The 12,228-nt window shown below is 67.3% G+C and overlaps 4 protein-coding genes across 19 annotated transcripts in view; 2 read left to right on the top strand and 2 right to left on the bottom strand.

Annotated features, from left to right (window-relative positions):
- NUDT14 (nudix hydrolase 14) overlaps window positions 1–267 on the bottom strand; it is a 7,581-nt gene extending 7,314 nt beyond the window's left edge. For 3 of the 8 annotated variants that reach the window (XR_009399249.1, XR_009399248.1, XR_009399250.1), the window contains exon 1: window positions 110–267. Coding sequence is in view for 5 of the 8 variants with exons in the window: in XM_059374162.1 (XP_059230145.1) it covers window positions 110–190 (81 nt within the window). In the remaining 3 variants the exon portion in view is untranslated. The remainder of the gene's footprint in view (window positions 1–109) is intronic. The other 5 variants (XM_059374162.1, XM_059374164.1, XM_059374161.1 and 2 more) reach the window with 4 other exon arrangements.
- The window catches only part of PACS2 (phosphofurin acidic cluster sorting protein 2), a 214,643-nt gene that overhangs the window by 79,759 nt on the left and 122,656 nt on the right, over window positions 1–12,228 (top strand). The window lies entirely within an intron of this gene.
- JAG2 (jagged canonical Notch ligand 2) overlaps window positions 1–12,228 on the bottom strand; it is a 109,192-nt gene that overhangs the window by 51,412 nt on the left and 45,552 nt on the right. The window lies entirely within an intron of this gene.
- LOC132000320 (collagen alpha-1(I) chain-like) lies at window positions 54–9,059 on the top strand. Of its 5 annotated transcripts, XM_059374157.1 has the most exons (3): window positions 380–5,364; window positions 5,886–6,661; window positions 6,936–9,059. In XM_059374157.1, exon 3 carries the CDS (start codon window positions 7,605–7,607, stop codon window positions 8,874–8,876), a length of 1,272 nt encoding a protein of 423 aa, XP_059230140.1. In that variant the 5' UTR covers window positions 380–5,364; window positions 5,886–6,661; window positions 6,936–7,604; the 3' UTR covers window positions 8,877–9,059. The 5 variants fall into 5 exon arrangements, with proteins under 5 accessions (XP_059230138.1, XP_059230142.1, XP_059230140.1 ...); XM_059374155.1 differs by lacking the exon at window positions 380–5,364 and adding an exon at window positions 54–139 and having other exon boundaries at window positions 5,886–9,059; XM_059374159.1 differs by lacking the exon at window positions 380–5,364 and adding an exon at window positions 71–139 and having other exon boundaries at window positions 5,889–9,059.

Raw genomic sequence — 12,228 nt, forward strand, 5'->3', positions numbered from 1 at the left:
GCGGGGCCGGGGCGGGGCCGGGGCGGGCCCGCGGACGGGGGGGCGGGGGCGGGGCTCCGCGGGGCCGGGCGGCGGGGGCGCGCGGAAGGCGCGCGGGCGGGCGGCTCACCTGGCGGTAGTGCAGCGTGAGCGGCCGCAGGTAGGGCGAGGCTGCGCAGCGGCCCACCGCCGCCCCCTCGATGCGCTCCATGCCAGCGCGCGGAGCAGCCCGGCCGGGGGCAGAGTCCACGCCGGCCTCGGGCTGCCGGGCGCGTGACCCGGCCCTGGGCATGCTCAGTGCGCGCGGGGCGGGGCGGGAGCGCGCGGGGCGGGGCGGGAGCGCGCGGGGCGGGGCGGGCAGCACCTGCCTGGTTGGCGCGCAGGTGGGGCGCTCCCGGATCCGCCCGCCGTGGGAGCCGAGTGCGGGGCTAGCGGGGCGGCGTCCAGCGGGGTGTGCGGGCCGGCGGCCGCGAGCGTGGCTGGAGGGAACCCACCGGACACGCGATCGCCCGTGCTCGGGGGACTTGGGACTTCGTGGGGCAGCCCTGGCGGGAGGAGCCGAGCAGCTGTCCCACCCCACGCGGGATGACCGCGGCCCTGAGACTGGGTGATGCGGGGGCGAGGTCAGGCCCCAGGGCAGGAGAGCTGGGGGCCCTGGCGGGAGCGGTCAGCGGAGGAGGAGGGACGGGGACGGCGGCTGCACGCGGGACCGCTGAGCGGGCGGCGCTGGGAGACAGTGTAGACCCTTCTGGGGAGCCTGGTGGCCAGGAGGACAGCAGCTCTGGAAGAAGGGCGAGGCCCGGGAAGGGGGCGGGACCAGGGCCGAGGCAGACACAGGCCCTCCGCTCACCTGCCCGGCTGAGGAGCTGGCACTCCCAGCCTGGGGAGCTGTGCCTCCTTCCCCTCTAGGGCCTGGGGCTATTCCCACCCTCAGGAAGGCCGGCCCAACACGTTCCTCCCCAGCTGTGAAAAGGCCCGGGCAGCTGGACTCCTTTCTTGGGGGTGGATCTGGGGACCTCTTCCAAATGCAGCCGTTGGCTCCCCAGGGGCCTCTAAGAATGGTGGGGCAGGGGGCTGAGCCCCGCTCCTGCTCTCTGACCTGTGGCCCCACAGCGAATAGCCAGGGGCCCTGACCACATGGCCTTGAAGCTGATGCCCATGTCTTTTTATCTGTTGCTGGGTAGCGCGACATGGGGCTTCAGAATGTCGTGGCTGGAAGCACCCATCTGCCTCTCACTGTCTCGGTGTAAGGATGAGTCTGGCTCAGCTGGGCAGCTCTGCCATGGGGTTTCTCTGCATGTGTGGTCAGGAGACAGTGACCCGGGCACCTTCAGGAGGCTCAGCGGGCTTGCACATGCAGACGGCTCCGCTGAGCTGCCAGATGTGGGGCAACGCGTCTGGCAGCTCAGCTCGGGGGCCAGAGCAGCGGGGGCCGGCTGGCCACCTCCCCACGTGGGTCCTTTCTGTGCAGCATGGCAGTCTCAGAGCCATGGGGTCCCCCTGCGACAGCAGCTCCCCCAGCACAGGGTCACCGGGCCAGGCTTGCTGCAACTCAGTTCCCACATAAGGCAGCGCTCCTTCACGGCATCCTGTGCCAGAAGGAAGGTTCACAGGGTTCTGGAGCCACGGGAAGGCACGGTTCCTGGGGTCTGTTGTCAAAGAGTCACCATCACCCCCCATAAACCTAGGGGTTTGTGCTTCCCAGCCTTTCTGGGCACCCCAACCTCCAACTGCCGCTCTACGGACAGCAGCCCGGAGGGCAGCCGCACTGCCACCAGCAGGCGAGCGGGTCCACTGTGCAGCTGACCCCAAGACAGGACTACTCAGCCACAGAAAGGAACAAGATTCAGATGATTTGAGGACAGGAATGCTGCGCGCTAACCGTGGCCAGCTAGCCACTCTCCCCCCATTCCCCTCTGTCCAGGATGTGGCCGGCGCAGCCTCACCGTGGACCTTGGGCCAGGATCCCAAGGTCAAGGGTGTGGGCAAGTCTCTCGGGTGAGCTGTGAGTATGGCCACCACACAGCAGGTGGCCTGGAACTGGGGGTCCCCGTAGGAGGGACAAGGATCCCATGCCCAGGCTGTCGGGTGCTCAAGCCAAGGAGCCACCGTCCCAGAGCCCTGGAGGAAAAGGGAGCCAGTGGGCTGGGCTGCTGTGAGCCCCCATGTCCGCCCCCCAGACCTACAACCACGGGTGTGCTGGCCCGGGACGGCTCGCACTCTGCATCCTGCCGCTCTGGGCCGGAGTCTGACACCGGCCGCCCTGGGCCAGGGCCCAGCTGGCAGCGGCACCACAGCCTCCTGAAAGCTTCAGGGCAGGCCCTGTCCCGGCCTTGGCCAGCTCCCACATGGGCACCAGGGCTCTCTCCCTGATGCCGCTCCCGTCACTTTCTCCTCCTCCTCCTCCGAGGACGCTTGTGGGGACCTCGGGCTCACCCCAGCAATCCAGGCTTGTCTCCCCATCTCACGTCTGTGTCTGTGAAGTTCCACAGCGGCAGGCCTGGGGGTCAGGGCGGGGCCCGGGGACACCCCAGTCAGGCAGGAGCCTGTGTCAGGAGGGCCCTAGGGCTGCTCAGTGCCTGCAGAGCGTGGCAGAGACCTGCTTCTCCACGGTGGGCAGGCGTTGGCGGGACCCCTGGGTGGCTTCTGCTGGCTGCCACCTCCCTTCTCTGGGTAGGAGCTGGGGCTCATCTGCTGAGGCCAGGACCGGAGGGAGGGTGTCTGTGTGCCGAGCCGCGGGGCAGGGTTTCCCCACAGTCCGGGCTGGAGGGCGCGCTCGAGCAGTCCCCAGCAGCCTGGGCAGAGAGATGCGGCCCCGCTTCCCCCAGGGCTCAGCCTCCTCCCGGTGGGGGCAGTGGGCAGTCAGGGTCCAGAGAGGTGAGGGCATGGGTCGGGGGTCCTGCTCTGAGAGACTCCAGGGATGGAGGGTGTTGCCTGCAGGGAGAGCCAGAGGCAGTGGTGACGTCAGGGCTGGATGTACCAGGCAGCTGCAGAACTCACATCTGGACCTGATGTTTCTGCCCCCCCCAACCCCGTGTCTATGCTTACAGGACTATGCCTTGGTTATGGTTATGCCCCTTGAAGGCATCTTCCTCTGGCCGTGCAAGGCCTTGGCTGGGGCAGCCAGGAGCGACCCCACCGGAGCTCACACAGCACGTGGCTGACCATGTGGCCCAAACAGCCTGGGAGGAGGAGGCCCCAGAGCGGTCCCCTGAGCTGTCCCCACACACAGCAAGTCAGCCTCGCTCACCCTCATGGTCACAGTGTGGCTCTCGTGGCCCCGGCGTTGCCTCCAGACCCAGGGGCATCAGGGAAGGGGTGGGGTTTTGCAACTGGGAGGAAACCCTTGCCCAGAAGGCACCATTGGGAGGACCAGAGACCGTGCCCTGGAAGGTGTGGGCCAGGGCGCGCACTGCCTTCCCCGAGCGAGCCCAGACTACGGATGGTGAGGAGGAGCTGAGATGGCCTGGAGGGGTCAGCCCCCCGCCCCCCGCCCCGCAGCCTGGAGAGCTCAGCGGTGGTCGGCCTCCCGTGCGCGCACGCACACGCCCTCATGCTCTCCCAGGGGGTGTGGCTCAGGGGCCCTGCTCCGGCCCTGCTGGGTGTGGGGCGCCTTCGTGACACTGAGAAGCTCACCTGCCTGCATCTCTTCCCACATCTAACCCTCTGGTTTCGTCATCGTGTGTCTTCCCTCCTTTCGTGACAGCTCGCTTTCCCCGTCCACGTGGCTGGGCCGCGGGCGCCCAGGGGTTCAGTGGAACGGACTCCAGTGTTTCCGGATGAGACGGGTGCTGGAGTCTGTGAACCGCGTGGAGCAGACGCTGGCCCGGTGTGGGTGGGCCTCGTCCGATCAGTTGGGGTGCACACAGGACCTCGAGCAGAGAGAGAATCCGCTCCCCGTGCTGTCCCGCTGGGACGCGGGTCTGCTCCGCCTGGGAGATCCGAGTGGAGCCCACAGCGGGCTCTGCTGGGTCTGCGGCTCGCCGCCCGCCAGCCGTGGCCTCGCAGCCTGCACGGGGTGACCCGTCCCTCAGAGCGACTCCCATTCCTGCATGTGTGTGTCTGTCCGCTTCTCCGGAGAACACAGGTCATCGTGCCTGGCGTCGTCTGATGGGTCTTGTGCGGTGACCACCCTGCGCCGGTGCCCCTTCTCCTGGACCTGGGGGCCTCCTCTTCCGTCCCCGCGTCACTGACCCATGCCTTTGTCTTCCCTGGTCCTTGTCCTCATTTTGCTGGCCTTCCTCCTTCGAGAGCCGTCTCATGAAAGCTGACTGCTTGGGACCCTCTCCTGATTGCTCTCTGGCCAGGTGGTCCATCCTGGCTTGGCCACGGGGCTACCTGTTCCTTCTGGCGTCACGGTAATGGCTGGACCAGTCCCTGACCCTTTGTGGGGGCCTCTGTCCCTCTGGCTGTGTCTGGGTCCTGAAATGCCATCATGTCCCATCTTGGCTGGGTTTCTGTACCCTCAGCCAGTGACCCTTCCAGTCCGTAGACATGTCTGTGTGTCCCTGTGTCTAGTATCTCCCCCTTCCCCTTCTGGTGTCTCCAAGGTGGTCCACATGCCCCGTCCTGTTCCCTTTAACGCAGGGCCATGGGAGCCCCATGTGCATCAGGGCAGGTGTGTCCTTCATAGGGGGTGCAGTACAGCTGTCCGGCCAGCCTCCGGGGGCGTAGATTTTGGTATCGGGGACACCTCGGGCCTCTGGCCCGAGCTGCACCATTGGAGCCTGCCTGTGGCTCTCCACTCAAGTTAACCGCAGAGCTGCCGAGGGCCGGGCCACCCCGGCTTCCTCTCCTGCCTCTGCGACTCCTGTGCCGACAGCCCCCGCTGTCCCCACGGTGCTTGGACACGCGTCCTCGTACCTGACCGTACGGATCCCTCTCTTTGCTGTTTTTCCCTCACTCTTCAACAGTGACCTCTTAACCATTAACCGCACTGCTCCGCACACAAGTCAGAGCGACCGTGGTGAAAGCACCGGCAGGGCTTTGGACGGGAGCGGGCCGGGTCTGCCGCGCGGCTCCCCGGGAGGACCTCGGCCGCGGAGGCCCACACTCCCCTCCGCCGTTCTCCGGGTCTCCTCCAGAGGAGCCGCATGCGCGCCTCTCTATGGGCAGGCACGCCACATCCTGTGTCGTCGCCCCTGCCGCCGCGGGCGCCCCCCTACTCGGCACCTGGCCACAGGAGTGGCATGGGGAAGCGACCACCGCTTTCCGGATGGTCGCGTGTGCCGTGTGCTGTGCCTGCGGAAGAGCAGAAGAAATCAGTTTGAAGAGAAAACAGGAGCCGGTGAAGAAAGCACGTTTTGGGCAGCCTGGTTGCTGCTGGGGGGCTGCCCCCCGGGTAGCCTCCCTGGACGCGGGACTGTTCCCCACCTTTCGCGGCTGGTGTGTGTCCCCAAGCTACACCCTCTCTGTTTTGACCAAGTGCTCGCTGACGGCCCCGGGACAAGGGAGGGTGTGGGGCCTCAGGGCCCTGGTCTGGCCTCAGCCTCCTGGAGAGGTCAGGAGCCGTGGGCGCCGCCAGTGGGCCCGGACACGGGTGATCTAGGGACACCAGGCCCCTACCGTCAGGGCATCAGGCAAGACCCGGAGGATGAGCTGCCCTGTGCTTCTGCTTCTGCCCCTTGGGGTCCTCTCACCGTCCCGTATAGGTCAGGTGCGTGTCAGAGTGGGGGCTCCTGGGAACCCGCATCCTCCGCTGTCTGACCTGGCGGGCCAGGCCTCCCGGGGCACAGCTGTCCTGCACACCTCTCCCCCCACTCGCCCGGGAGCTCCCTTCCCCTGGCTCCCTGGCTCGGTTCACGCTCTCGTTGTAATGGAGCAGTTCCTCCGGGCGCTGGAGACGGTGCGTGGGAGGCAGCGTGAGGCCCCTGGCGCGTCTGAGGACTCTTTCTTTCCCTTTGCAGCAGGACGGCTGGGCTGCGCCTGGAACCCCATCAGAGCCGCTTTCTGCAGCGCGGGGTGGGGGCATGGCTCCGCCGCCTGCCTGCCCCGTGGCCACTTCCACTTCTGAACGTGTCCTGAGGCCTCTTTGGGGACCCAAAACATGTTGATTTGGAGAACGCCGTGTGTACTGGAAAACAGTGGGCCTCTCTCCACCGCATCATCCAAACTGCTCACGTCTTTGCTGCCGGATGCCGGAGCCATCTGTGTGCAGAGACGAGCCGGAGTGGGTCTCGGGGCGTCTGTGGCCTCCTGCGTTCTGAAGCTGTGTTTGTGGTTGCGCACAGGCCATGGGTTTCTGATCTGCTGGTCATCTCCCGAGTACTGGCATTCCCTGTCCCTCGTGACGCTATTACTTTAAAATGGCTAAAACGGGCACCCGGGTATTAGGTATGTTTTGCCGCAATGAGAAAATACAGTAAGACACGAACCGGAGACCGTGCACCTCCCAGCGGGAGAACACGCGGCTGAGCGCCGCCGGCGCATGGACCCGCACCGGACAGCTGCTCCGTGGCAGACGCGGTGGCCATGACGGGTGGGCCGGACAGTCGGGCGTCTTCGAGCAGGAGGGAGAACTGAGGCTACGGAGGGTCGAGACGCACGTCAAGCGGTTACAGCGCATGGGCCGTGTGCGGGCCCTCGGGCCGGCCGCCCCGGAGCCTGGAGCCCTGACTGGGCGCCCGTGTGCTGGTGGTGTTAGCGCTTTCTGGGCAACAGTCTCTTAGCGACCCGGGCGGAGGTATGAAGCTATACCCAGGGCTTGCTTCAGAGCAAGTGGGTGGAGGAGGGGGTGAGAAGGAAGGGGCGGGGCCGCAGGCCGGGAGGGTGCGGTGGGGTCTGCATGACCCCCGACGGCAAGAGATGGGGGTGCATGGGGACACCTCACCGACACCATCCCCACTGCCTCCTGGGCCCCCCGAAGACCCTCTCCACCCGAGTCCCGCGTCTGTAATTTCAGCAAATCCGTGGACTCTGTTTCCCTGAAGATAGCCCTTCTCCTGTCTGTCCTGCAGGGAAACGCCGTCCTGCTGTCTCCTCCCCTGGCTGCCCGGACAGGGCCGCCGGCTCCACATCCCTCCCTGTTCCAGAAGCCTCCCCATGACCTTTCCTGATTCCTTCTCCTATGGGGACGGTCCCCAGCCCCACGTCTCAGCATCATTCAGGGATCCATGACTCCACTGGGCTCTATCTGAGCCTTGAGCTCCCGCCTCTGGCTTCCCGTGCCCCCATCTCTGGTCTGTCATTCTCCACTGCCCAGAACCTCAGGGCCACTTTCCTCTCAAGCCGGGCTCCTCCTGGGCCTGGCCACCCTGGCCCCACCACGGAGTTTGCCCAGCAGGGACCCTCGTGCTCAGGGCCAGGGGCTGGGGCGTCTTCCTCCTCACACAGAGGCTGTGCCCCGACCCTTCCCGAGGCCCCTACACCCACCCGGGCCCGCCCTCCTGGCTGCAGGGCTCCCTCCAGCCCAAGACCGTGCCCACCTCCCACGCTCCCACCTCTCCGCCGGGGCTCCTGCAGGCCCTGCCCGGCGCTTCTCAGCACGAGCCCGTCACCTGGCCCTGAGATGAGCTGCGGTGTGAGCCCCACACCCACTCCTGTACCCCCCGGCACCCCAGGTGCCCCTTGTGGGGCTTGATGTCAGCCCGAGGGCAGCGGTGGGGCAGAGTGTCGGGGTTGAAACCATGGGAAGGCCTGCCCCACCACTGCCCTCAGGGGCCTGGCCCGACCCTGTACCCCAGCCATGGCAGGGTCCCCCCAGGACCGTGGGGCTCATGTGGGCCAGAGCCGCGCTGGCCTGGGGACAGTGGGACAGCAGGCCCCAGCCAGGTCTCAAAGGCTGCGGGGGGGCAGGGAGGCTTCGGGGGTGGCCCTCTTTGGGCGAGGGAGGCAGGCTTGGCGTGAGCCCAGGCAGGACCCCAAGGCCTACAAGCAGGCAGAGAGCCTACCAGCGGGGTGTGTGTAGAATCCCAGTCCTGACCTCACTTGAGCCCCAACACTCCGGACCCGGGCTCCTGGGTCACACGCTGCCTCATGGGTATGCCCGCGTCTCCCCAGAGCTGACAGCTACACCCCACCCATGTTCCCAGCCTCGAGGCGACCCCAGGTCTCAAAGGGGAGCAGTTGGGCCTGGAACCCCCAAAACGCATGAGCCGCAGGGCGGCCCGGGCCCACCCGGAAGACGCAACCCGGGGAACAATGCCCTTCGTGGGACAGACTTTCCCTCCACGGAGAAAATAGAGTCTAACAGAATGGCGACTTCCTGCATTTGTGCCCAAGGGGTGACTCACACGGAGACCTCCCAGAGAGGAGCCTCCGGCCAAGTCTGCTGGGCTGGGTGCTGCCGGAGCCCCGCACGCCCCAGGCCCCCAAGACAGGCAGGGCCCCCCAGCCACCTGTCCTGCGGGCCTCAGCCCACCCCCAGCAGCTGGGCCGTGGAGAAGGGCAGCCACGGGGCTGGGGGGATGCCGTGGGGGGCTTCCCGGAGGAGAGAGACCCAGCCAGAGGATACTGGGTGCATGAGGAGAGCTTATTGGGGGACAGCGGGTCCCTGCTCCAGAGAAGTGAGGGTCGGGATGCCTGCAGGCTGTAGGGGGGTGGGCCACGAGTGCTGGCGAGCAGGGCAGGGTCGAGGGAGCCATGAGGATGGGGCTGCCTGGGCCTCCTTCTGCATTCTGGATGAGGGGGTAAGGTGGCTGGTGGACAGCCCTGGGTACGAGGCCAGTAAGGCCCGCCATGTCGGGGCTGAAACTGACAACGCCCAGGGGCCTGGGCAGTGCGCCGTCCAGAGCGGCCCGGGCAGTCAGACCCGGACCCTTGGGGAGGTCGGACCGGCCTGCCGGGTAGGGACAGCCCCTGGCAGTAGCAGGAGGATCCTGAGGGCTCCCCCTGGGGTCTTTCCCTTACGGAGAAGAGGTGTGAGGGCAGGACCTTGGGGCAGGAGATGTGACCCTTGAACCCCTGTGGGAGGAGGGGTGAGGACCCGGCGGCCGGGACAGGCGCTGGACCAGGCTCATGCTGAACTGAAGGATGCTGACCTCTCTCCTCTACCCTTGACAGAGGCCGCAAGCTCTTCCGAGAGTCCTTCCCTGCGACCTTCTGGCGCTGATGTGTTCTGAAGGGTGCTCAGCCTGGCAGGCCATCTCCTGACCACACGCTACTTTTATTTTTTATTTTTAAAGATTTTATTTATTTATTTGACAGACAGAGATCACAAGTAGGCAGAGAGACAGGCAGAGAGAGAGAAGGGGAAGCAGGCTCCCTGCTGAGCGGAGAGCCCGATGCGGGGCTCGATCCCAGAACCCTGGGATCATGACCCGAGCTGAAGGCAGAGGCTTAATCCACTGAGCCACCCAGGCGCCCCCACACGCTACTTTTAAAGGATGTGTTTATTTTTAGAAAGTGCACACTGGGTGGGGAGGGGCAGAGGCAGAGGGGGAGAGAGGTCTCGGCAGACCTCTCTCTCAGCAGACCTGCCGAGGGCCTGGCCGGACATGGGGCTGTACCCTGTGACCCCAAGACCATCACCTGAGCCAGAATCCAGAGTCAGATGCCCAACCAGCTACACCACCCAGGGGTCCCGACTCTGTTTTACCCTTCCTGTAGTCCCCAGGGCCAAAGGCCCCATGTGACCTCAAGGAGCCCTGCCACTACCCCAGCCCACCACCCCTCTCTGTGCACGCACACGTCTTTCTGGGCACGGCCCTGGAAAACCACCCTCTTGCCTGTTGAGGCTTTTGCCATGCTCACACCAAAACCCCTGGCGGCCAGACCGCTGCTCCCCTGCACTGTGGGGTCCTGCCCAGACACACCTTTCTTCCGTGCCCTGCCCTTCCCCTTCGTGGTCCCCACGGAAGAGAGTGTGGGACTGGCCACCTTGTTTTGGGTGACATACGGTCCTTCTCCTTCAGCATCCCTGACACCTGTGCGGGCCTGGCCCATGAGGCCCCACAGCCAGGCTCCTGTTGGAAATCCTGCTGCACAGACCAGGGGATGGCCTAGGACCGCATGGCATTGGCTGCTCCCAGCCTGTGTGGGGGTGCAGAGGCAGGCCCTCCCACTGCCCCTCTGGGCTCTGGGGGCAGGCACCCTGTGTGGCGTCGGTCTGGGGCTCTACTTGCCCCTCTGGCCCAATCTCCTTTGTCACTCACAGTCTCCCTAGAACTACTTGGCACTGGCCTTTCAGATGGGTTCAAGTTCAAGCATCTCCCAGACCTTGGGACCTCCAGCTGCTAAGGCCAAGGCAACAGGGTGGTAAGGCTCCCCTCTCTCCCTGGTGGGGGACTAGTCCCTTGGTAAACGCCCTCTGTAAAGTGCCTATTGTGTCCCAGCGCTGTGCTGGGTGCTGTGTGACATCTCGCTAGGTCTGCACACCCCCTGTGTCACAGCCCTGCGTTTGGAGGGGAGCAGTCACAGAGGGGCACTTCCAGCCCCTGGGGCTGGGCAGCAGCTCTCCCCTGGCTCCTCGCCCCCCCGGGGCAACAGCTCGTTTCCGGGGTGCCCCACTGTCCTTGTGGAGCTGCTCTTGTAGCCTTCCAAGCCCTCTGTTGCCTGATTAAGTCTCCCCTTGGAATGCCTGGGGCAGTTTTCTGATGGGGCGCGTGGGGACTGCTTTCCAGGCAAGCCACATGGGGGCTTCAGAGGAAGGAAGCCCAAGGGATTCCAGGGCACTGGGGAGAGGGGCAGGATGGGGCTGGCCGAGGAAGGGCCCTGCCAGGTGGGTGGGACGGTGGAGAGGCTGTGACCATCCGTGTCTTCACCAGCTAGATTCTGGCTTGGACAGGAACCGGGAGCTCTGGTTCTGGGCCAGCTCCCCTCTGCCACCCACTCTGTAGACCACACTCCGGGCTGTGGGTCAGCAGGTGATCAAGGTCTGGCCGACCCACTGCCCCAGAGGCTCTGGGGAGTGGGCAGCAGAGGGAGGCCTGGTGGGGGACCCTAAGGCAGCCTGTCCCTGGTGAGCCGGACTGCGCAGTGGCTTGGGAAGGCAGGAGGAAGCCGGCCCTCCCTGGGGCGCACCTGGGGCCCTGTTTTCCCCCGACCCGGCCCCAGGCCCCAGTCCTGACTGTCAGCCTGAAGTCTCCCGGGGACGGACCCCTTCTCCCTAGAGACCAGCGAGGAGCTGGATTTCCACCCCCGACTTTTGCGTCCTCCTAACCTGCGGGGGCCTGTCCCCCCGCCGGCGACCTGGGAGGGGCACCCCTGCTTCTGAGGATATCCCTCCGGCTTCCTCTGCCCCTCCCCCGCCCTCCAGGGCCTGACCTCGCGGGCCCGGCCCGCACCCCGCCTCCCCGGCCCCGCGCGCCCTCCCCGCGGACCGGCCCCTACGACTCCGCGCCGAGCCCCGGCCCCGGCCCCAAGCCCAGGGCGCCCCCGCGCAGGTGGCCGTCGCCGCTGACCCCGGGCTGGGGCGGCCTCGGCGTCTGGGCCTCGGCTCGGAGCGTTTCCTGCCCGCGCGGCCCAGCCCGCCCAGCCCGGCCCGCAGGAAGTGGCCGCCTCCCGAACAAAGGCGCCGGCGGACAATGGCCATTGAATTGGGCCGGGGCGCTCGCGCACGCACGGGCCGCCAGCTGCCCGCGCTGATAAGGCCCTGCTCCGCGGCCCCGGCGCGGGGACGGACGCCCGGCCCGGCCCGGCTCGGCCCGGCCCGGCCCGAACCTCCGCGCTGCCCCGGCGTCCGCGAGCTCGCTCGGCTCCGGGGCCCGCGGCGGCCGCGCGCGCGGCTGGCGGCAGCCCCGCCCCTCCGGCTGCGGGCCAATGGGAGGCCGGCCCCGCCCCTGCCGGCCGCGCGGAGGCCAATCCGCGAGCTCGCGGCAGAGCGGCCCCGCCCCGCGGTGGCCCCGCCCCCGGGCCGCGGACCTGCCTGTCGCCGGGCGCGCGACGTGGGCTGTTTCCGCGCGAGCCGGACGCCGCGGGAGCCCTGGGGCTCGGGCACGTGGGCGCCTCTCCGCGCGTCCGTCGCCTGGCTTGCGGGGCACGCGCTTCCGCGATGGTGGCGGGGGCTTTGGAGAAGGTGGCCTCGGGGGTCACCCCCGGCAGGGAGGGCGCGCGCCTGGTGACTCTGCCAAGGCCCCCGAGGTTGGGCTGGTGGCGTGACGGTGGGGGTGGGGCGCCGGCCTGAGGCCCTGGCGGTGGAGCACCCGCTGGGGTGGTGTCCGGTGTCCTCGCGCTCCCGGTGATGCCCCTTCGACAGGGCTGTCGCCCCGGCGCGTGGCAGCTGCGGTCACCGGGAGCGGTGCTCCGGCGCGCCCTACCAGCCCTGGCAGCCGCCCTGCTGGCCCTCCTGCCTCCCCCAGCTCCCCACTCCCA

This window comes from Mustela nigripes, chromosome 13 (genome assembly GCF_022355385.1).
Source record: "Mustela nigripes isolate SB6536 chromosome 13, MUSNIG.SB6536, whole genome shotgun sequence".
NCBI lineage: Eukaryota > Metazoa > Chordata > Mammalia > Carnivora > Mustelidae > Mustela > Mustela nigripes.